The sequence below is a fragment of the Coregonus lavaretus genome, assembly GCF_964263955.1.
Source record: "Coregonus lavaretus genome assembly, chromosome: 13".
Classification (NCBI taxonomy): domain Eukaryota; kingdom Metazoa; phylum Chordata; class Actinopteri; order Salmoniformes; family Salmonidae; genus Coregonus; species Coregonus lavaretus.
Genome location: NC_140000.1, coordinates 40,263,933 through 40,289,023, shown reverse-complemented (window position 1 = coordinate 40,289,023; position 25,091 = coordinate 40,263,933). Strand labels below are relative to the sequence as shown.

The 25,091-nt window shown below is 41.9% G+C and overlaps 2 protein-coding genes across 2 annotated transcripts in view; both read left to right on the top strand.

Annotated features, from left to right (window-relative positions):
• LOC311139815 (pleckstrin homology domain-containing family A member 5-like) overlaps nucleotides 1-25,091 on the top strand; it is a gene marked incomplete at its 5' end in the record, with an annotated part of 147,939 nt that overhangs the window by 112,829 nt on the left and 10,019 nt on the right. Inside the window, 8 exons of the mRNA XM_084174777.1 lie at nucleotides 15,339-15,514; nucleotides 17,076-17,413; nucleotides 17,631-17,714; nucleotides 18,702-18,821; nucleotides 19,494-19,547; nucleotides 20,930-21,010; nucleotides 22,912-22,977; nucleotides 23,240-23,320. Coding sequence (XP_084030903.1) covers nucleotides 15,339-15,514; nucleotides 17,076-17,413; nucleotides 17,631-17,714; nucleotides 18,702-18,821; nucleotides 19,494-19,547; nucleotides 20,930-21,010; nucleotides 22,912-22,977; nucleotides 23,240-23,320 — 1,000 coding nt within the window. The remainder of the gene's footprint in view (nucleotides 1-15,338; nucleotides 15,515-17,075; nucleotides 17,414-17,630; nucleotides 17,715-18,701; nucleotides 18,822-19,493; nucleotides 19,548-20,929; nucleotides 21,011-22,911; nucleotides 22,978-23,239; nucleotides 23,321-25,091) is intronic.
• LOC311139816 (toll-like receptor 12) lies at nucleotides 4,639-7,485 on the top strand (the record flags this gene model as incomplete). The annotated part of the gene is made up of 1 exon (XM_084174778.1): nucleotides 4,639-7,485. One exon carries the CDS (start codon nucleotides 4,639-4,641, stop codon nucleotides 7,483-7,485), a length of 2,847 nt encoding a protein of 948 aa, XP_084030904.1.

The following is a 25,091-nucleotide window of genomic DNA, read 5'->3' as shown; positions in this document are numbered from 1 at the left end:
AAAAGTAAACCGGAAACACAACTCATCTGGCTATACCTGCTGAACGGGGCTTACAATAGATTTTATTTTGATTGTTCAGGTTCACTATCGGCAATAGTTTTAAACAATCAGTGTATATGGTCATTTTAGATATACAGGGTGAAGTTGATCATAACGAGGACAGCAATCACTTTTGCGAGGCGCAAACCCTAAACCCCCTAGAAATAGCATTTGACCAAAATGCACTTCATGGCCGTAGAGAGAGGAGAAGAGAAAATCACCCTGTAAAACTTCCAAATGGTCAAAAGCATTCGATTTTGAGATGGTAATGAAATCTCAAATTGTGCTATATACAGTGGGGGAAAAAAGTATTTAGTCAGCCACCAATTGTGCAAGTTCTCCCACTTAAAAAGATGAGAGAGGCCTGTAATTTTCATCATAGGTACACGTCAACTATGACAGACAAAATGAGAAAAATAAATCCAGAAAATCACATTGTAGGATTTTTAATGAATTTATTTGCAAATTATGGTGGAAAATAAGTATTTGGTCAATAACAAAAGTTTCTCAATACTTTGTTATATACCCTTTGTTGGCAATGACACAGGTCAAACGTTTTCTGTAAGTCTTCACAAGGTTTTCACACACTGTTGCTGATATATTTTGGCACATTCCTCCATGCAGATCTCCTCTAGAGCAGTGATGTTTTGGGGCTGCCTTTCCAAATCATGTCCAATCAATTGGTTTTACAACAGGTGGACTCCAATCAAGTTGTAGACACATCTCAAGGATGATCAATGGAAACAGTATGCACCTTAGCTCAATTTCGAGTCTCATAGCAAAGGGTCTGAATACTTATGTAAATAAGGTATTTCTGTTGTTTTTTAAAATAAATTTGCAAACATTTCTAAAAACCTGTTTTCACTTTGTCATTATGGAGTATTGTGTGTCCATTTTACATTTACATGTTACATTTTAGTCATTTAGCAGACGCTCTTATCCAGAGTGACTTACAGGAGCAATTAGGGTTAAGTGCCTTGCTTAAGGGCACATCGACAGATTTTTCACCTAGTCGGCTCGGGAATTAGAACCAGCGACCTTTCGGTTACTGGCACAACGCTCTTACCCATTAAGCTACCTGCTTAGTGGGTGTAGATTGATGATACATTTTTATTTATTTAATCCTTTTTAGAATAAGGCTGTAACGTAACAATGTGGAAAAAGGGAAGGGATCTGAATAGGTATCAAATTGCCTTGAAAGGGAAAGATGCACATCCCTATTGATTGGTCAACTCCACCAGCCCTCCTGCAAAAATTAACATAATTTGTAAAAAGTAAGTAAAAGTATGGTGGATGAAATATTTTTTAAATTCTAAATACAGTGGGGGAAAAAAGTATTTAGTCAGCCACCAATTGTGCAAGTTCTCCCACTTAAAAAGATGAGAGAGGCCTGTAATTTTCATCACAGGTACACGTCAACTATGACAGACAAAATGAGAGAGAAAAAAATCCAGAAAATCACATTGTAGGATTTTTAATGAATTTATTTGCAAATTATGGTGGAAACTAAGTATTTGGTCAATAACAAAAGTTTCTCAATACTTTGTTATATACCCTTTGTTGGCAATGACACAGGTCAAACGTTTTCTGTAAGTCTTCACAAGGTTTTCACACACTGTTGCTGGTATTTTGGCCCATTCCTCCATGCAGATCTCCTCTAGAGCAGTGATGTTTTGGGGCTGTCGCTGGGCAACACGGACTTTCAACTCCCTCCAAAGATTTTCTATGGGGTTGAGATCTGGAGACTGGCTAGGCCACTCCAGGACGTTAAAATGCTTCTTACGAAGCCACTCCTTCGTTGCCCGGGCGGTGTGTTTGGGATCATTGTCATGCTGAAAGACCCAGCCACGTTTCATCTTCAATGCCCTTGCTGATGGAAGGAGGTTTTCACTCAAAATCTTACGATACATGGCCCCATTCATTCTTTCCTTTACACGGATCAGTCGTCCTGGTCCCTTTGCAGAAAAACAGCCCCAAAGCATGATGTTTCCACCCCCATGCTTCACAGTAGGTATGGTGTTCTTTGGATGCAACTCAGCATTCTTTTGTCCTCCAAACACGACGAGTTGAGTTTTTACCAAAAAGTTCTATTTTGGTTTCATCTGACCATATGACATTCTCCCAATCCTCTTCTGGATCATCCAAATGCACTCTAGCAAACTTCAGACGGGCCTGGACATGTACTGGCTTAAGCAGGGGGACACGTCTCGCACTGCAGGATTTGAGTCCCTGGCGGCGTAGTGTGTTACTGATGGTAGGCTTTGTTACTTTGGTCCCAGCTCTCTGCAGGTCATTCACTAGGTCCCCCCGTGTGGTTCTGGGATTTTTGCTCACCGTTCTTGTGATCATTTTGACCCCACAGGGTGAGATCTTGCGTGGAGCCCCAGATCGAGGGAGATTATCAGTGGTCTTGTATGTCTTCCATTTCCTAATAATTGCTCCCACAGTTGATTTCTTCAAACCAAGCTGCTTACCTATTGAGATTCAGTCTTCCCAGCCTGGTGCAGGTCTACAATTTTGTTTCTGGTGTCCTTTGACAGCTCTTTGGTCTTGGCCATAGTGGAGTTTGGAGTGTGACTGTTTGAGGTTGTGGACAGGTGTCTTTTATACTGATAACAAGTTCAAACAGGTGCCATTAATACAGGTAACGAGTGGAGGACAGAGGAGCCTCTTAAAGAAGAAGTTACAGTCTGTGAGAGGCAGAAATCTTGCTTGTTTGTAGGTGACCAAATACATATTTTCCACCATAATTTGTAAATAAATCTTAAAAAATCCTACAATGTGATTTTCTGGATTTTTTTTCTCAATTTGTCTGTCATAGTTGACGTGTACCTATGATGAAAATTACAGGCCTCTCTCATCTTTTTAAGTGGGAGAACATGCACAATTGGTGGCTGACTAAATACTTTTTTCCCCCACTGTACTTGGTGAAAGATATGATTGAATTGTTGACAACACATTATATTCAGACTTAAGGTCGACTATAAAAGAATGCCTATGATAGTAATTGAAAACTGCTCTTTGTCATTTATCTGAAAATGTAGTCTGTATATGTGGAAAACATGGTGGAAGAACCTTCATCATTTTAAATGTAAGAGAAAATTTTTTTTGAGGGACATGAACACTATAAACCACCTGAACATGCATTAATTTCAATGTAATTTAATATTCATGTTTGGACATACGAAATTACCATAACATCAGGCCTCATTTAACAACGCTTACCTACCTATAAAAGCCATCGAAGCAGACCTAAAGTCATTTCTGTATTATTGTTGAGATTATAAAAAATGCTATGCAAATTACTATTCTAATATGACATTGCTAGTAATAACCCTCTTTTGACTTCTCAACCATCTGGTAGAGCTCTGTAATTTCCAAAATAAAAAAAAGTTCTTATTTGAGTTATAGGAATTTAAGGTGATCATTTTTTCCAAATGTTTTTCAAGAAGAGAGTTAAAGGGATTAGGATTAGCAATAATGACTGTATAAAATAAATAATTTAAATACTGAGCTATATTGTATGCTCACAAAATTGGGAAATTATATTATTATATACTAATACAATTGCTCAGAGAAAGAGATTTTGTTTAACAAGTAAAATGTTTTTTTCTCAAAAAGGTAGGGGTCAAAATTATTGACAACCCCTAAAGTTTCTTGGAAATAAAGTAGTCAACAGTTTAGTATTTGGTCCCATATTTCTAGCACGCAATACTACATCAAGCTTGTGACTCTACAAACTTGTTGGATGCATTTGCAGTTCGTTTTGGTTGTGTTTCAGATTATTTTGTGCCCAATAGAAATGAATGGTAAATAATGTATTGTGTCATTTTAGAGTCACTTTTATTGTAAATAAGAATATAATATGTTTCTAAACACTTCTACATTAATGTGGATGCTGCCAAGATTACAAATAATCCTGAATGAATTGTGAATAATGATGAGTGAGAAAGTTACAGAGGGTCAAAGATCATACCCCCAAGACTTGCTTACCTCTTAGGAGTATGATCTTTGACCCTCTGTAACTCTTACAGATAATTTAGTGATCTTCTGAAATCTATCATGTTCAAACATATCCTTCATGTTAATTGTCTTTTTTGAAAGAATGTCTCTTTTTTTGAGGAACTGAAAGAGAGGTGTAAAAATAGACTTGCACAAGATGTTTAACAGACAGTATGACTGTACTGTACAAATAAAGTGCTACTGCTCCTCAGATGTATGCAGACATTAACTGTGACGGTCAGAGAACACTTTGCAGCCCTCCACTCATTTCTTCATTGACTTTGGGACATTTATACTTTACTTACTTTTGGAACCAAACTAACCATTAGAGAATGACTTTGCAACCTTAAGTACCATTCAACTGGAGGGTGAAAAGGCAGAGTAATGGATCAACAAAAAGCTGTGAGCTGTTGTTAGTTACCAAGGAGAAAGGCATCTGAAATAATAAAGAACAAGAAGACAAAGAAGAAGAAAGACTCCATACTGTTTGCAGCACTCCGAAGGGTGTTACTATATCAAACCAACGTTCTACAGATTTCAACCGGAACCTAACTATTCTGACAATCATCTCAGTAGATTTTACTGTCGTTGGGAGAGATGTTTTCCCACCCTGCCGTCCTGTTCCTGTGGATTCAGAGTGTTAGTGGATGGATGTATCCTAAATGCCACATTTATAACAGTGGTGAATACTTGCCCACCTGGAACTACTGTCCTTTAGCAGAACAGTATACTGCTGCCTGTCGAGATGTCACAGCCATCGAGGAGGATCTGCTTGGACTTCCCTCTAATATCAATACCCTCTGCATATCTATGAAACATGGTGAAAATAGTTCCATGTCTCTGGGTTTTTTCTCTCGTTTTCAGTATTTGGAGAACCTGTACATTGGAGGCTGTTTTCCTCAAATCCTTCCAACTGGTAATAGCCAGGTCCTTCCAAATCTGCGACATATATACTTTAATGGAATAGTCACTGGGTGCTGTGATTGTCATATTGGGCCTAACGCATTCAGAGATCTAGTCAAGCTAAGTCAGTTGACCATATTGCGTTATAGGCCATCAGTAATGGCACCTGATGTTTTCCATGGCATACCTCAATTACAAAGTGTCTTGGTTCATGAACCCTGTGTAGAGGATTTGTCAGAAATACTATGCAGAATAATGAATATAAAGTCACTTACAAAGCTATTTGTAGAGGCACCAAATATACAATCGTTAAACCAATCAAACTGCTCCATCTTAAACGCCAACGAAAGCATGACACCTGTTTTCAACAATCTAACAAGCGCCGGATTAGATTTTGGTCAAATAAACCATATAGAGGAAGGTGCACTGGCTTGTTTCCAGAACCTGACAAGTTTTACTGGGGGCCTAAACCAGGATGTCCTACTGCGTCTTCCCCTGTCTGGCATTAAGCAAATCCAGTTCTTGGTTTTATCTGGTCGCAATTACATTGATTTTGAAAGTGTCTGTAATGTAGTGTTTTTGCTTTCAATCAAGGGAATACGTTTTTCCAATGCCAATACAAGCAGCCTCTCCATGTCCAGTGTTGAATTGTGCATTGGGCTGGAATATATGGAGTTTCATGGACATGGACTCTTCCATTCTACTCCCCATTTGAAATGGAATTTTCTTTCCAGTCTCAAAAACCTTAAAATATTATATGTATATGGCCAGACACAAAACAGTCTTGACCTCTGCTCCTTCCGAAATCAACCAATCACATGGTTAACACTACTCTCTTTCAGGTCGAGGAAAATACAAACGCTTTTTGCAAAACAGTTCAGCTGTCTTGAGAACCTGCAGTCTCTAGATTTATCATGTAGTTTAATTTCAAACATTGAAGACTTTGCTTTCCTCGGATTGGCAAATCTGGAGTCCTTAGACATTACACAAAATAATATAACCCAGTTATATGCAAACACGTTTATTGGTTTACATAGTTTGACATTGTTAGACCTCAGGGAAAATCCACAGATCTACAATATTGAAGAAATGTCTTTCGCACACCTTACATGTCTAAGACAAGTGTTTCTGGGGTACTTGAACTATCCACCAAGTGAAGCTGTGATAAAGCTGAATCTCACACTTGTATTCAGTGACATTCTGAGTCACCTGACTCATTTGCACATTAGTTCAGGTATGAGGCCAATGCAGTTGATTATTGGCAGTAACATCACATCTAAACAGAACCTGAGTCTCCAACTCAATGGCCAGACAGTGTCATTTGAAGACTGTGACAGACCTTTCTTTAAGTCTGTAACCCATCTTAATGTTGACGCTGAAGAATTCCTTTGTGGATCTGAATTCATGGGAAAGTACTTCAGGTCTGTGGAGACATTTGTGTACAGGTCAAAGCTTTCAGCTAAAAGTGTTGATTTAACATCAATGAATCAGCTGATTCACCTGAGGAAACTGACTCTAATACAGGTGGACCTTTTAATACAGCATTCTGCCGACACCATTTTCCATAACCTGACCAAACTGGAGGTTCTGAAACTTTCAAACTGCAGGATTGACTCTTTAGAGGGGAGTTTAACTAAAGACTTTAAATCCTTGAAAACATTATATTTGCGTATCGAGAACATTTATCATGTAATCTACAGCTTTACCGAACCTCTCTTTAGCCTAAAGTATTTGATACTTGATATGTTACAGATTTTTTGCAGTTGTGACAGTGCTTGGCTCATTGCATGGGCAAAGGGGTACAGGTCGGTTGAAGTGATCATGCTTAATCATGAACATATATATACTTTAGAGGACTTGATATGCTTGTCGGACAATGGACTAGACACACCTAACTTTGTCAAGTACACAGAAGCCAACTGCACAACAGAGGTGGGCTTTGTGCTCTTTGCTGCGACTGGCCTGGGAGTCCTGTTCTTCATGCTGGTGGTGTTGGTCCATAACCTGGCCGGTCCTTACCTCCTCCCCCTCTACCACATCACCCTTGGCTGGCTGTCGGAGGCGATGCGATCAAACACCAGGGGGCGCTACCACTATGATGCGTTTGTCTCCTACAGCGGAAAGGACGAGCGCTGGGTGGTGGAGGAGCTACTACCCAACCTGGAGCAGAGGGGTCCCCCTTTCCTGCACCTCTGTCTGCACAGCAGGGACTTCCAGCTGGGGAAGGACATTGTGGAGAACATCACAGACAGCCTCTACCGGAGCCGGCAAACCCTCTGCCTGGTCAGCCGCCACTACCTGCACAGTAACTGGTGTTCCTTGGAGATGAAGCTGGCCACCTCCAGGCTGCAGGTGGAGCAAAGGGACATCCTCCTCCTGGTCTTCCTGGAGAAGATCCCCCCTCGCCGGCTGTCTGCCCACCACAGGCTGGCTCGCCTGGTCAAGACCAGGACCTATTTGGACTGGCCCCAGGACCCCCATCAGCACCAGGCATTCTGGGACAGACTGTGGGCTAAACTGATCCCTCCTACTGAAGCTTGAGATCAGAGGTTTATGTAGGACCTTCTGTTAATGCTGAGACAAATAGTGTTGGCAGATATGTTGAGGTATTTTATTTGCAGTTAAAAGTCCTCGGTACAAAATGTCTACCGGTATTTGAGGTTTGTTTAGACAATTCTGATTAAGTCCTTTTTATTGCTCTGTCTGGAGTGTACTTTTTCTGCTTCATCTGAAATTACTTAGAAATAAGCCTATTTAATTTACTTCTTTTTTTTTTTACTTCTCCAATTTTTATCAGATCCAATTTTCTTTTTTCAACACCTTATCACTAACACATATCTTTGTTGCTTAGAGGAACTGAAAAAGGCTCCATCAATGGTTTTGTACTATTTTTGTTGTATATCAGGGTAAAAGCAGTGTGACCATCTGCTGTATGCTGCTTTGAATGACGATACATGACTGACTAATTACCATGAACTAGTTATTTTAATTTCAACATAGACAGAGGTTTGTACATACATTTAGTTGCTAGTTGTTTAACAAATGTGTTTTTTTGCTTGAGTGTTGCCTGTATATGGTTTATTACATATGTAATTTAACAATTTATTAACTCATGGGTGTGGGGAGGTGTCCCCCTATCTGGCCAATTAAGTAATTTCTGCACAATATTTGTGAATTGGAGGGAACCTAGTTTTATTGTATTATTGTTTATGCTCTTGATAAAGGCATCCAGCCGAAACTTTGGAAACTTTTTTTTGTGTCTGTTTAAAGGTCCAATGCTGCTGTTTAATCTCAATATTAAATAATTTATTGTTTACATTTAAGTACCTTACTGTGATTTGTTTTCAATTAAAATGGTTAAAAATAAACAAAAACAGCAATTTCTCAAGCAAGACTTTGGCTAGGATTGTCTGGGAGTGGTCTGAGTGTGGAGGGAAAAACTGAAAACTATATTTTATTGGCAGAGAGGTTTGGAACTCTCTCTCTTATTGGTCTATTAACTAAATTACCGCCTGGTGATGTCGCCAGGCAGGCAAAATTCCATCCCACCAAAACAGGCTGAAATTTCAGGCCATCTTTTCAAACAGCTCTTGCACTAAAAGGGAATTATCATAATTTTCACAAATTCACAGTATTATTCCAACCTCGTGTGTAAATCTATATAAAACACGTGAAAATCTCGCTTTTGACTGCATTGGGCCTTGGCGCAGTGGTATAAGGCACTGCATCGCTGTGCTAGCTGTGCCACTAGAGATCCTGGTTAGATTCCAGGCTCTGTCGTAGCCGGCCGCGACCGGGAGACCCATTTGGCCCAGCGTCGTCCAGGGTAGGGGAGGGAATGGCCGTCAGGGATGTAGCTCAGTTGGTAGAGCGTGGCGTTTGCAACGCCAGGGTTGTGGGTTCGATTCCCACAGGGGGCCAGTATGAAAAAAAAAAAAATGTAATCACTCACTAACTGTAAGTCGCTCTGGATAAGAGCGTCTGCTAAATGACTAAAAATGTAAAAGAAAAATAATTATGTTAGCTCCTTGAGCTCTGTGGGCAAACACAAGTAAGAGACCCGGGTTCATACCCAGTTGGTCACAGAAGCATCTCTCTAGCCACAGGTTAAGCCCTCCCCAGGTCTTCCTAGCGGTCGTCCAGGGTGAAGGTCGCAGATGGACCAGGGGGTCCCAGTCATTATCAAGGTGAAAGCCAGGGTGATACGACTGGAAAGCTGTTAATGTCGGCGGAGCCTGGGTGGGTGCGTTTTCCGCCACACAATCTTTGCTATTGATCGCTTCTGTGATAGAAAAGCCCATAGAGGCCTTTCCTGTCTAGTGGCAAGTGTGCCCTCTATACATCTCTATGGGTCCGTGTAAGTGCCGTCTTTAACCAGAGCTGGCGGCTCGAGATACATTTTGAATGAAAAGATAGGAAATCTGTACAGATGTTTGGCTTACAGTATACTGTATATGGCTACTTAAGCAGCCCATATATAATGTAGCACTTGTAAACTAGCACAGGAAAGCAGCGCCCAATAGAAATGAATGGTAAATAATTTTGGAGTCACTTTTATTGTAAATAAGAATATAATATGTTTCTAAACACTTCTACATTAATGTGGATGCTGCCAAGATTACAAATAATCCTGAATGAATTGTGAATAATGATGAGTGAGAAAGTTACAGAGGGTCAAAGATCATACCCCCAAGACTTGCTTACCTCTTAGGAGTATGATCTTTGACCCTCTGTAACTCTTACAGATAATTTAGTGATCTTCTGAAATCTATCATGTTCAAACATATCCTTCATGTTAATTGCCTTTTTTGAAAGAATATCTCTTTTTTTGAGGAACTGAAAGAGAGGTGTAAAAATAGACTTGCACAATATGTTTAACAGACAGTATGACTGTACTGTACAAATAAAGTGCTACTGCTCCTCAGATGTATGCAGACATTAACTGTGACGGTCAGAGAACACTTTGCAGCCCTCCACTAATTTCTTCATTGACTTTGGGACATTTATACTTTATTTACTTTTGGAACCAAATTAACCATTAGAGAATGACTTTGCAACCTTAAGTACCATTCAACTGGAGGGTGAAAATGCAGAGTAATGGAACAACAAAAAGCTGTGAGCTGTTGTTAGTTACCAAGGAGAAAGGCATCTGAAATAATAAAGAACAAGAAGACAAAGAAGGAGAAGAAAGACTCCATACTGTTTGCAGTACTCCGAAGGGTGTTACAGTGGGGGAAAAAAGTATTTAGTCAGCCACCAATTGTGCAAGTTCTCCCACTTAAAAAGATGAGATAGGCCTGTAATTTTCATCATAGGTACACGTCAACTATGACAGACAAATTGAGAAAAAAAAATCCAGAAAATCACATTGTAGGATTTTTATGAATTTATTTACAAATTATGGTGGAAAAAATTTATTTGGTCACCTACAAACAAGCAAGATTTCTGGCTCTCACAGACTAACTTCTTCTTTAAGAGGCTCCTCTGTCCTCCACTCGTTACCTGTATTAATGGCACCTGTTTGAACTTGTTATCAGTATAAAAGACACCTGTCCACAACCTCAAACAGTCACACTCCAAACTCCACTATGGCCAAGACCAAAGAGCTGTCAAAGGACACCAGAAACAAAATTGTAGACCTGCACCAGGCTGGGAAGACTGAATCTGCAATAGGTAAGCAGCTTGGTTTGAAGAAATCAACTGTGGGAGCAATTATTAGGAAATGGAAGACATACAAGACCACTGATAATCTCCCTCGATCTGGGGCTCCACGCAAGATCTCACCCTGTGGGGTCAAAATGATCACAAGAACGGTGAGCAAAAATCCCAGAACCACACGGGGGGACCTAGTGAATGTCCTGCAGAGAGCTGGGACCAAAGTAACAAAGCCTACCATCACACTACGCCGCCAGGGACTCAAATCCTGCAGTGCCAGATGTGTCCCCCTGCTTAAGCCAGTACATGTCCAGGCCCGTCTGAAGTTTGCTAGAGTGCATTTGGATGATCCAGAAGAGGATTGGGAGAATGTCATATGGTCAGATGACACCAAAATATAACTTTTTGGTAAAAACGCAACTCGTCGTGTTTGGAGGACAAAGAATGCTGAGTTGCATCCAAAGAACACCATACCTACTGTGAAGCATGGGGGTGGAAACATCATGCTTTGGGGCTGTTTTTCTGCAAAGGGACCAGGACGACTGATCCATGTAAAGGAAAGAATGAATGGAGCCATGTATCGTGAGATTTTGAGTGAAAACCTCCTTCCATCAGCAAGGGCATTGAAGATGAAACATGGCTGGGTCTTTCAGCATGACAATGATCCCAAACACACCGCCCGGGCAACGAAGGAGTGGCTTCGTAAGAAGCATTTCAAGGTCCTGGAGTGGCCTAGCCAGTCTCCAGATCTCAACCCCATAGAAAATCTTTGGAGGGAATTGAAAGTCTGTGTTGCCCAGCGACAGCCCCAAAACATCACTGCTCTAGAGGAGATCTGCATGGAGGAATGGGCCAAAATACCAGCAACAGTGTGTGAAAACCTTGTGAAGACTTACAGAAAACGTTTGACCTGTGTCATTGCCAACAAAGGGTATATAACAAAGTATTGAGAAACTTTTGTTATTGACCTAATACTTATTTTCCACCATAATTTGCAAATAAATTCATTAAAAATCCTACAATGTGATTTTCTGGATTTTTTTTCCTCATTTTGTCTGTCATAGTTGACGTGTACCTATGATGAAAATTACAGGCCTCTCTCATCATTTTAAGTGGGAGAACTTGCACAATTGGTGGCTGACTAAATACTTTTTTCCCCCACTGTACTATATCAAACCAACGTTTTACAGATTTCAACCGGAACCTAACTATTCTGACAATCATCTCAGTAGATTTTACTGTTGTTGGGAGAGATGTTTTCCCACCCTGCCGTCCTGTTCCTGTGGATTCAGAGTGTTAGTGGATGGATGAAATTTTGAATGAAAAGATAGGAAATCTGTACAGATGTTTGGCTTACAGTATACTCTATATGGCTACTTAAGCATCCCATATATAACGTAGCACTTGTAGACTAGCACAGGAAAGCAGCACCACCGATGAAAGGAGAACCTAGTGATCAAACCTGAGTTAGTAAGTAGTGTATCATTGGTAGAGTGTCTCCTCTTGCTCCCTCTGACAGTCAAACAAACGGTGAGATTTAGAGCTTTTTCATGAAGGTAACACAAAGTAACAACGCTTTACTTTGCACACAAAGTAATATTCTAAAGTAATGTGTAACTTTAGTTAAATGTAACTTTAGTTTCCAAGTAACTAATCCCAACGCTGGTGGTCACTAGCGGGCATAGCCACAGTCATAAAATCTGATTTTAAACCTAACCTTAACCCTAATCTTAACCACACTGCTAACTGTATGCCTAACCCTAACCTTAACCACACTGCTAACTTTATGCCTAAACCTAACCTTAAACTAAGGCCAAAAAGCTCATTTTTGTTTTATAGCATTTGTTTTACTATATAGCCAATTTTGACTTTGCGGCTTGCCCATTTAACAGAAACCTCTCAGCTCGGCCTCCAGGAGAAGAGTCATCCCAATAAACGTAAACCTGCATAAAGGCATGCTACAGGGCTCTAGAGAAGACTACAGTCTCAAATAATGGTGACATACACTACCAGTAATAAAATGTGACATACCTACTCATTCAAGGCTTTTTCATTATTTAAAAAAATAATTACATTGTAGAACAATAATGAAGACATCAAAACTATGACATAACACATATGGAATCATGTAGTAACCAAAAAAGTGTTAAACAAATCAAAATATATTTTATATTTGAGATTCTTCAAATAGCCACCCTTTGCCTTGATGATAGATTTGCACACTCTTGGCATTCTCTCAACCAGCTTCATAGGATAGTCACCTGGAATGCATTTCAATTAACAGGTGTGCCTTCTTAAAAGTTAATTTGTTGAATTTCTTTCCTTCTTAGTGCGTTTGAGCCAATCAGTTGTGTTGTGACAAGGTAGGGGGGTATACAGAAGATAGCCCTATTTGGTAAAAGACCAAGTCCATATTATGGCAAGAACAGCTCAAATAAGCAAAGGGAAACAACAGTCCATCATTACTTTAAGACATGAAGGTCAGTCAATATGGAACATTTCAAGAACTTTAAAAGTTTCTTCAAGTGTAGTCGCAAAAACCATCAAGCGCTATGATGAAACTGGCTTTCATGAGGACCGCCACAGGAATGGAAGACCCAGAGTTACCTCTGCTGCAGAGGATAAGTTCATTAGAGTTACCAGCCTCAGAAATTTCAGCCCAAATAAATATTTCACAGAGTTCAAGTAACAGACACATCTCAACATCAACTGTTCAGAGGAGACTGTATGAATCAGGCCTTCATGGTCAAATTGCTGCAAAGAAACTACTGCTAAAGGACACCATTAAGAAGAAGAGACTTGCTTGGGCCAAGAAACACGAGCAATGGACATTAGACCGTTGGAAATGTGTCCTTTGGTCTGGAGTCCAAATTGGAGATTTTTGGTTCCAACTGCCGTGGCTTTGTGAGACACGGTGTGGGTGAACGGATGATCTCTGCATGTGTATTTCCCACCGTAAAGCATGGAGGAGGAGGTGTTATGGTGTGGGGGTGCTTTGCTGGCGACACTGTCTGTGATTTATTTAGAATTCAAGGCACACTTAACCAGCATGGCTACCACAGCATTCTGCAGTGATACGCCATCCCATCTGGTTTGGGTATAGTGGGAATATCATTTGTTTTTCAACAGCACAATGACCCAACACACCTCCAGGCTGTGTAAGGGCTATTTGACCAAGAAGGAGAGTGATGGAGTGCTGCATCAGATGACCTGGCCTCCACAATCCCCCGACCTCAACCCAATTGAGATAGTTTGGGATGAGTCGGACGGCAGAGTGAAGGAAAAGCAGCCAACAAGTGCTCAGCATATGTGGGAACTCCTTCAAGACTGTTGGAAAAGCATTCCAGGTGAAGCTGGTTGAGAGAATGCCAAGAGTGTGCAAAGCTGTCATCAAGGCAAACGGTGGCTGTTATATTTTGATTTGTTTAACACTTTTTTGGTTACTACATGATTCCATATGTGTTATTTCATAGTTTTGATGTCTTAACTATTATTCTACAATGTAGAAAATAGTAAAAATAAAGAAAAACCATTGAATGAGTAGGTGTGTTCAAACTTGGACCTGGATATACCAGGTCCAAGAACATTAGGAAATGGTGGCACTCCAAAATGTTTTAAAAAAAGGGAAAAAATACTTTGTGGCAGGAGGACACATTGCTCTGTCTCCTCCCTTTCCACATGCAGTGTGTGTTCATGTGTATGGGTGTGTGCGTGTAGCATCATTGTTGAGATGTTCTTTGCTAAGATAATTTCCAAGAACTTCCTCTATTTACAGACGCCTGATAAGCGTTCCTGTAACCCTATATGTATTCTAAATTAAATAAAATCTGTTAAATTAAGTGTGTTTTGTATGTAGAACTAGCTTAGTTGAATCATCAATGGATGGTAACATATTGAAAAGAAGAAATCTGAAAAACTCTCCTTGCCTATACTAGTACAAAAACATTGCACTTTGTCACACATGATCTCAAAAGGCAGTATGAACATGTGAAACATGGTGGAAAAACCTGGATCATTAGAAATGTAAGAACCATTTTGGGGACATTGCACTATATACCACCTAACAATGCATCAATTTGGCCACACAAAATTACCATGTTTTTTCAAATTTGAGATCTGTGACATGTAAAATCATCTATAAAGCATCTATAAAAGCAATTTAAGCAGATCTAAAGTAATGTATGTAATATTCTTGAGATGAGTAAAAATGCTATGCAAATTACTTTTCTAATATGACATTGCTAGTATGACCCTCTTTTGACTTCTCAACCGCCTGGTAGAGCTCTGTAATTTCCCAAATAAACATCTATTTGTAAAAGAAAAGTATTGGAAATTCTTATTTCAGTCGTTTGTACTAGGAATTTAAGGTGACATCTTTTTTTTCAACATGTTTTTCAAGAAGACAGGTAAAGGGTTAAGACTGATTTGTATTCCCTAAAGCCCATATCCTGTGAGAGGGAGCTGGAGCCAAGTACCTTTTACAGTAGCTACTCTACAGTACTGTTAAGACTAACAGAGAGAGGCAGTAAGCGTGCTGTACATACACTACTAAGTAGCTCTTGCTCTTTAGGGGTTAGGCCCAGGTTGTTCTCTAGAACTATATAATGCTATATGAATAGGGATTGGATTGATTGATTGATTGATTGATCAAAGTATTTGTAAATCAAGCTATTGAAAATCATGTTTTATTAGCTGATTCATTGATTGATTTCCCCCTCCTTTTCCCCCCTGTCCTCCAGCATCACCTCCTACCAGACCTTGCCCCGCAACATGCCCAGCCACCGATCCCAGATCGTTCCCCGCTACCCGGAGGGCTACCGTACCCTCCCCAGGAACATGCTGTCCCGACCCGAGAGCATCTGCAGCATGGCCGGCTCCGTCTACGACCGTGCCCTGGCTCCCGCATCCAACTCAGGTGATGGGTCTTCAGCTTTACTGTTGTACTTGGCTGTGTCCCAAATGGCACCCCATTCCCTATGTAGTGCACTGCTTTGACCAGGGGCTATAGGGGATAAGGTGCCATTTGGGACGCAGTTCAAGACTTTACTTTAACAAACAGATCACCGACCATTTCGAATCCCACCGTACCTTCTCCGCTATGCAATCCGGTTTCCGAGCTGGTCATGGGTGCACTTCAGCCACGCTCAAGGTCCTAAACGACATTATATAACCGCGATCGATAATAGACAGTACTGTGCAGCCGTCTTCATCGACCTGGCCAAGGCTTTCGACTCTGTCAACCACCGCATTCTTATTGGCAGACTAAATAGCCTTGGTTTCTCAAATGACTGCCTCGCCTGGTTCACCAACTACTTCTCAGATAGAGTTCAGTGTGTCAAATCGGAGGGCCTGTTGTCTGGACCTATGGCAGTCTCTATGGGGGTGCCACAGGGTTCAATTCTCGGGCCGACTCTTTTCTCCGTGTATATCAATGATGTCGCTCTTGCTGCTGGCGATGTCATTTACAAAATAGCCTCCAACACTCTACTCAGCAAATTGGATGTAGTCTATCACAGTGCCATCCGTTTTGTCTCCAAAGCCCCATACACTACCCACCACTGTGACCTGTACGCTCTTGTTGGCTGGTCCTCACTACATGTTTGTCGTCAAACCCACTGGCTCCAGGCCATCTATAAATCACTGCTAGGCAAATCCCTGCCTTATCTTAGCTCATTGGTCACCATAGCAGCACCCACCCGTAGTCTGCGCTCCAGCAGGTATATCTCAATGGTCATCCCCAAAGCCAACACCTCCTTTGGCCGCCATTCCTTCCAGTTCTCTGCTGCCAATGACTGGAACGAATTGCAAAAATCTCTGAAGCTGGAGTCTCTTATCGCCCTCACTAACTTTAAGCATCAGTTGTCAGAGCACCTTACCGATCACTGCACCTGTACACAGCCCATCTGAAATTAGCCCACCCAACTACCTCATCCCTATATTGTTATTTATTTTGCTCTTTTGCACCCCAGTATCTCTATTTGCACATAATCTCTTGCACATCTAGCATTCCAGTGTTAATACTAATTGTAATTATTTTGCACTATAGCCTATTTATTGCCTTACCTCCATAACTTGCTACATTTGCACACACTGTATATATATTTTCTGTTGTATTTTTTTATTTACTTTATGTTTTTTTACCCCATATGTAACTCTGTGTTGTTGTTTTTATCGCACTGCTTTGCTTTATCTTGGCCAGGTCGCAGTTGTAAATGAGAACTTGTTCTCAACTGGCTTACCTGGTTAAATAAAGGTGAAATAAAAAATAAAATAAAATACTGTTATACTTGTCTTTCTTGCACTTAAACTCACACTTCTTCTTTTCTTTCTGGCACTGATTTTGCAGATAGTTGCTATCTTGAGGTTGTACACTTTTACTTGTAATGACTGATATATTGTGTTTGTTTTAACCTAGTTTAAGTCTGTGTGGATAAGAGCCTCCGCAAAATGACTAAAATGTAAAACTGTAAATGCAGACAAGAGGCGCTCCATGAGGGATGACACCATGTGGCAGCTGTATGAGTGGCAGCAGAGGCAGGCCTTCTCCAGGCAGGGTCCACCACCACCAGGCCACTACGGAACCCTGCCCAGCCCCAAGACCATGGGGAACATCTCTGAGCACCAGGGGGTGGCCCACTCCATCCCCACATCCCCCTCCCATGGATCCCTGGCCCTCTACCACACCTTCTCCCCTCCGGGCCAACACCGCAGAGACAACCCACCAGGGTCGACCAGGTCCGAGGTGTCCTCACCCGTCTTCAGAGGGGACCAGACTATGACTATAGACCGCAGGCACAGGACTCACCTCACCAAGGTAATGGACATTGAATGGACCACAATCATCTAAGCCAGTCTTACACATCAAAATAATCACCAGGGGTTTCAAGCACACAGAAATGACTGGAAATGCTCTGCATTGAGCAGTAGTTATTTTGTTTATTTTAAAGCATTCATTTTACTTGTCTGCCAGTTCAAATCAATACATGTAACATAACATCCTGTCCTCCTCCTGTCCTGTCTCTCTCTCTCAGTATAACAACCCACCTGACCGCCGGTCCATGCCAGCAGGCATCCCAGTGCAGACCATTACCCCACAGTCACTACAGGGCAAGACGGTGAGTCACCTAACTAACCCTGACCTCCTTCACCTCTTCTCTGCTTTCTTGTCCTCCTCTCCTGTCCTCTCATCTCTACTGTCCTATTTTCTCTCAAAAACAATGCATTGTGAATGATAGTTATGCTATTGGTATGATTTCAATGTGACGCAAGTACAAATCTGTTTTTGTGACAGGAATAAAAACATGTTTGAGGCACGCAATGTTTGACACGCAAGCTATCATGTATTACTGTCATTCTGTCACGCTACAATGGATGTGTAAAGGATTTCTGTCAGAGTATGTGCCTTGTTACATTATCTGCTGTCTATTATTGCAAGCATTTGTTATTTCTGTCAGTAGCAGACACAATGTGATTAAAATAATGACATTGTCTTGGTGATGATACGGAGAGAGAGAGACGGTGGCACCAATGAAATTGCCTTCTGGCTGTGTCCTCTCAAATTGAGTAGACTAGAATCAGCCGGAGAGATTGATATTCTGCACAGTTCATTTTGTAACTCTCTGAATATTATTGTGATTGCGTAACTTCAGTGGAATGCACGCAGTGGGGCGGCTTCAGAATGCAGTTGATGAGAAATATTTGTCAAGTGATTTGAAATGATCGCTTTTTACTGTTACTGAATATATGCTCTCTTTTTTTCACGTCCATTTGATGGAGAGTTACTCAGTTTGGAGACAGGGGACTAAGGGAGTTTATTTCAGGCAGATTCTCTAAAGGTGCAAGTCCTATAGCCCAGCCCCAGCCGAGACCCCAATCCAGTGTTTCCAAAGGCCTCTTGGGTTGTGCCTAAAGACTTGTCAGAGTCCTGGTTAGAAACATAGCTTTTTTGAATCCCTGCCCTAACCTGCCACTACTTTTCCTAAATTTCAACTAATTTCCAAACGGAAAATCAAGAGAGGTGTGGTTAATGTATTTGTTAATTGATCGACGGCTTGATGAATTGACTGTCTCGTTATCTCCTCTGTGTTTATGCTGTTGTGCAGCCAGAGGAGCTGACCCTGCTGTTAATAAAGCTGCGGCGCCAGCAGGCTGAGCTCAACAGCATCCGGGAGCACACTGTGGCTCAGCTAATGATCCTCAGCATGGAGGGGCCCAACGCCAAGGTTAGCACCAGGAGGGAGGAGGGTGCATTGGTCATCTCCAGGGTTGGTCATCTCCAGGGGTGGTGTGGGTGGGTGGGTGGGTGGGTGGGCGTTGATGTGCCATCGCCATGCAGCTCAAGGCTCTATGAGCAGGCTATGCATTCTAGTGAATGCATATTATGTGTTTGCTCCTACCTGTGTGGTTCAGTGGTGTATGGTTGAGTTTTGCTTTAGTTTTGAACTCCTTTCAACCCTTTGGTGTGCTGCGTTCATCTGGCCTTGATTTCATATTTTGAACTGTTGACAAGCATAGGACAGCATGGTATGAGTATCATGTGATTGCCTGCTTGTTGTCTGCTGTGGTTTCTCATTATTTTTACGAGGCAAGTGTTGGTAAGTAGTTTGATTGGATGTGTGGTGAACAAATCCTCTTGCAACTTCGGGTTTTGCATGGTTTGGTTTAGTTCAGTCATCAACAGTAAATGGCGCTTCATGCTTCAGATTAATACCAAAGCCACAGTAGCAACTTCCTCTATCATCTCCATCTTTCACTATCAGCCTGTGCTAGTTCTGCCTCTATTTCCTACTGCTTCCTTACTCTCTCTCTCTCTCTCTCTCTCTCTCCCTTCTTCTCTCTTTCTCTCCTGTCTAACTCTTCTCTCCTCCCTCTTTTCTGCTGCCTTGTGATGTTAGAGTGAGGTCCTGTCTCATCACCTTCAGAGGAACCTCATGTATCTGGACAGCCAGGTGAGGAGTACGGCTCTATCTCTGGTTGCTCTGTCTCTCTCTCTCTCACTCTGTCTGTTTCTCAGGGTTAGGCACTCCTCAGGGTTAGTCATACACCCAGCTGCTCTCACTCTGCCCAGGGTTATTAGCGCCTCAAATGCCAGGGTCTCCTCCTTTTTGCCTTTTCTCTTTTCTGTCCTTTCTCTCTACTTTTCACTCTTTTCTCTCCGGCCCTCCTGAAGTATATACCGTACACTGCATAATAGGAGCTGTGCAAACCTGCATTCCCACGGGAGACATATTGGCTAGCTCAGTACAAGAATAGTAAAAAATACTTTAAAACTGTTTTTAACGACTTTCCTTGGCGTGGTAATGCTGCCCTAAGCTAATAAGCGTACATGTTTCTTTGCTGTATAGTTCGTACAGTCCCTGGAGAATACTATTTAAAAATGGAATTCCCGCTTGAGAAAGCACGAGAGCAAACTTAAACTTTTGAGGATGAAGGGAACCTTAAGGCATGTTGTGTTTTTAACTTGATGATGTGTACCTGTAGTAAGTTAGTCATGTCATTATCATAATGTAATTAAGACTGTATAGAAACAACCTCCGGGGTTTCAGGTAAAGTAGCTAGGCCTAGCGACCGAACGCTCTGACAAATGCTTACTCAGGCATAGCTAATCAGGGCAGACGTCTAAAGTTGCCGTTTATTTTTGGAATGGGCCCTCTAGTTTAGAACTGGGTTTCCACGATAGATAAATAATTGAGTTCCTGTTTCTGAAAAGGTCATGTTCAGCAGGAGAAACCACTCTACCGTGTGTACACGAGGGACCTCACTTAGTGACTTCACTGAGTCTGATTATGACCCCTCTCACCAAATGTGAAATGATTTGATCTGCCATTTCAAAGGCTTTCACCTCTAATGGCAGGCAATTTCACAGCGGTTATGAATGAACTTTAACTCGCCACTGCGCTCGTTCCCCTGGTCCATAGGCTCTGATGCATGCAATTGTTTTGCTATTAGTTGGTAGTTATTGGTCGGAGATGATATGAACGATGACATTAAGCAAAGCAGGACGTTATGTCTCACCTCCGTCTGCTGAGAGGGACTGGCAATATTGTCTTTTGGACCCAACTGTAGCCTCCTTGTATGTGCTGTAAACGTACTAAGACTTCTCGCAAGAGGTCTGGGCCTTTATGGCACAGGTGGTAGTTATAACCACAGGGTTGTTGGCTCAAGCCCCTGTCTCCCTCAATCACTAGTACACTATGACAACAATGTGTTCTTTATTTCTATGGATCCTTTCTAGGCTGTGCTGCTGTGTTCACTAACTAACACCTATATTGTACTGTTGTGTATTGTTCCTCCCTTCTCTTCCACCCTACCTAACTTCGATCTCCACTAGACGAAGGACAATGAGCCGTTAATCTTCATGATTCACACTATGATTGAGAACTCTGCTCCAAGGCCTCAACTGTACCAGCAAGTAAGGTCTTATTGGCAAACCAATGACTCTTCTCCTCCACTCCTCTCCTCCCTTCATCATCGATCCCTCCTGTTTTTGTTCACATTGGATGCAGTCAGTCAGTCGTCGGTTCCCCCTCTTCCTGGTGTCATGATCACAACATTGTTTGATATGTACCTTCATGTGTTGTTTTGACTACAGCACATCCTCTTCATCCATTTTTGTTTTTTTGGTCAGTCCGAGGTTGGACTGATGTTAGCATGGCTTATGGTGGATGCTACATAGCCATGCCCATCCTACCTCATTGTAACTTTATGGTATTGTTGCTGTTGGGTATGATGGTGGATGCTACCTTACAGCCATACCCCATCTTCCTGTAATACCATTGCTGTTGTTGATGGATCTTATGTTTGATAGGCACTGTACGATCACAGTCAAATCAGCACCTCTGTGCTTTGTAATATTATTTTCAGTCTGTCGATATGTGGGTATGATAAGAGCTCAATGCAAAACATTTTATTGATGAATTCAATAGAATCACTTCCTTTTTTGGGTGGTGGCCCGAGTAGAACAGTGATTCAAAGAGTGCATGGGGAATTTTATTTTTAGCTGGGGAAATTGTCCTCGAGGGAGTAGTGTGTGGGTTCCATAGTCTGGCCTTTCCACTGTGCTATATTATCACTTTATTACAGGCTTTTAAATGTATGACTTCAGCCCTGCTCTCTTAAACCTCCCCCTCTTTAGCCATCCTGGGGTTGAAAATCACCTGCCTGCTCCTTAACTGAAGTAGTCAGGAGAGTGAGGATGGCTGGTTTTCCCAGCTGTGTGTGTGTGTGTGTATGTGTGGGTGTGTGGGTGTGTGGTATGTGTGTGTGCGTGCGTGTGCTGTGTGCGTTAATGTGTGCGTTAATGTGTGTGCCTCCATGAGGGCCAGATTTAGCCCAGGTCTTTTAGAGGTTTTCATTAGTCAAGCTCCAGCCATGACAGAGTGGACCGGGGGACAGCAGTAATGAAGAGCGCACCGAGGGGACAGTAATTAGTGTGGCACAGGGCAGAGCTGCCAGCACAGAGGACTATACATCCAGCTTAGCCAACCACTACAGCAGCCATCTAGCCTCTCTTAAAGCTGTGTGTGTGTAAGAGCATCCTCCTCTAGTCTCTGGTGACCTCCTGATGCCAGCTTCCTGTCCTCTTCATAGCTTCTTCACAGCCCTGGAGCCTCCATCAGTAGGACTGTTATCAGTGATGCTACCGAGGTGGAAAACACAGTCTGATTTCCCAGCAGAGGGGGCTGACACTCCTTATTATGAAATTGAAATTTGGCCTGAGAAGTTGTATCCGAAGTGTTGTAAAGGCATAAATAATGAGAGGAGAAGGTCAATGAAATTGCATGGAGAACTCCATCACTTCATCCTCTCTCTCTGAGCTTCATTGACCCTTGGACAACTCTTATAAGGACGCAGATATTTACCATGAAAACCACATCACAATGAATAACCAGACCATGAGTGCATCTCAATACTTTAGTGGCCTCTTCTCCTTGTGTCATCTCCTTCATCTGCACTGATCGGAAGACACGGGACGGCTGTAAGCAATATGGTGGATACCTACTAGAAATGTCATTTCACCAGTCCAGTTCTTTAACTAGGAGACAAGTAGACTATTGAGAAGCACCCCGTCATGGGTCTGTGTTACAGGTTGTTTTGCAGTACCCTGTCTATGGCTGTCTTCCAACAGGCAGCCCAATTCTGATATTTTTTCAAATAATTGGTCTTTTGACCAATCACATCAGATCTTTTCAAATCAGAGCTTTTTCAGAGCTGATCTGATTGGTCAATAGACCATTTAGTGAAAAGAAGATCAGAATTGGGCTGCCTGTGTAAACACATCATGTGTGTCTCTAAGGCTGTCTGGTGTTTCAGATCAGCCCTGAGGACTACAAAGACAACTCCTACAGCCACCAGAGGCCAGAGGACATCGACATAGACGTAAGACCAAGTGCTTTATTATTTTCTTGTCTAGGTAGGGGGAAAAGTATTCCTTTCCCTTTGCACGTATCCTCTAGTCTAGACACACAGCAGTTGGCTTCCTAGACAAAGATTGAAATATTCAATTAAGTTAATAGAATACCACACTGCTCAGCTCGGTGGAAAAATCCAAATTCAATGCAGAATTCTTACCAACCACTGTGTGTGTGTGTGTGTGTGTGTGTTTCTTACCAACCACTGTGTGTGTTTTTGTGTGTTTCAGACTAAGCTGAGCAGACTGTGTGCGCAGGACCGAGTGGTGAGAACACAGGAGGAGAAACTACAGCAACTACACAGAGAGAAGGTAACTACTGTACACACTCTTTCAACTGACAACTTGCTTCACACAAACACACACCACAAACACACACTGGGCTGTCTGAGGCTGGAGTAGACCTTTAGCATGGTGAAGTTATTATTACACTTTGGATGGTGTATCAATACACCCAGTCACTACAAAGGTACAGGCGTCCTTCCTAACTCAGTTGCCGGAGAGGAAGGAAACCGCTCAGGGATTTCACCATGAGGCAAATGGTGACTTTAAAAGAGTTAGAGTTTAATGGCTGTGATAGGAGAAAACTGAGGATGGAGCAACAACATTGTAGCTACTCCATAATACTAACCTAATGGACAGACTGAAAAGAAGGGAGCCTGTACAGAATACAAATATTCCAAAACATGCATCCTGTTTGCAACAAGTAGTACTGCTAAACATGTGGCAAAGCAATTCACTTTTTGTCCTGAATACAAAGTGTTATGTTTGGGAAAAATCCAATACAACACATTACTGAGTACCACTCTCCATATTTCCAAGCATAGTGGTGGCTGCATCATGTTATGGGTATGCTTGTAATCATTAAGGACTGAGCAGTTTTTCCAGGATAAGAAATGAACGTAATGGAGCTAAGCACAGGCAAAATCCTAGAGGAAAACCTGGTTCAGTCTGCTTTTCACCAGACACTGGGAGATGAATTCACCTTTCAGCAGGACAATAACTTAAAACACAAGGCCAAATCTATACTGGAGTTGCTTACCAAGAAGACTGTGAATGTTCCTGAGTGGCCGAGTTACAGTTTTTGACTATAATCTGCTTGAAAATCTATTGCAAGACCTGAAAATGGTTGTCTAGCAATGATCAACAACCAATTTGAAAGAGCTTGAAGAATAAAAAAATATATAATGGGCAAATGTGGCACAATCCAGGTGTGGAAAGCTCTTAGAGACGTACCCAGAAAGACTCACAGCTGTTGAGTGGCGCAGTGGTATAAGGCACTGCATCGCTGTGCTAGCTGTGCCACTAGAGATCCTGGTTAGATTCCAGGCTCTGTCGTAGCCGGCCGCGACCGGGAGACCCATTTGGCCCAGCGTCGTCCAGGGTAGGGGAGGGAATGGCCGGCAGGGATGTAGCTCAGTTGATAGAGCATGGCGCCAGGGTTGTGGGTTCGATTCCCACGGGGGGCCAGTATAAAAAAAAAAATATATATATATAAAAATGTATTCACTAACTGTAAGTCGCTCTGGATAAGAGCGTCTGCTAAATGACTAAAATGTAAATGTAAATGTAATCGCTGCCAAATGTGCTTTTAAAAAGTATTGACTCAGGAGTGTGAATACTTATGTAAATGAGATATTTCTGTATTTCATTTTCAACAAATTTGCTAAAATTTCTAAAAACATGTTTTCACTTTGTCATTATTGGGTATTGTGTGTAGATGGGTGAGACATTTTTAAAAATTATTATCCATTTTGAATTCAGGCTGTAACACAACAAATATGGAATAAGTCAAGGGATATGAATACTTTATGAAGGCACTATACATCATGGATCTCATTGTTACTCCAAGGCTACCAACCCTCCTCTGCCAGGCTTGTACCACAGGTACACAGTGTATAGACTAACTAGCAGACTCACAGCTGGGAACTGAGACTTCCCCAAAGCCTCTCTCCCTCTGACAGCAGCCCTAGCCTGCCCCCTAGGGTCATGGGAGTGGCGGTACACCCTTTGATGATGGCGATGCTATGCTAATGGGGGTGGTTGGTTCTTTGCCTATGGTCTGTTTGTGTCTGTGTGTAGT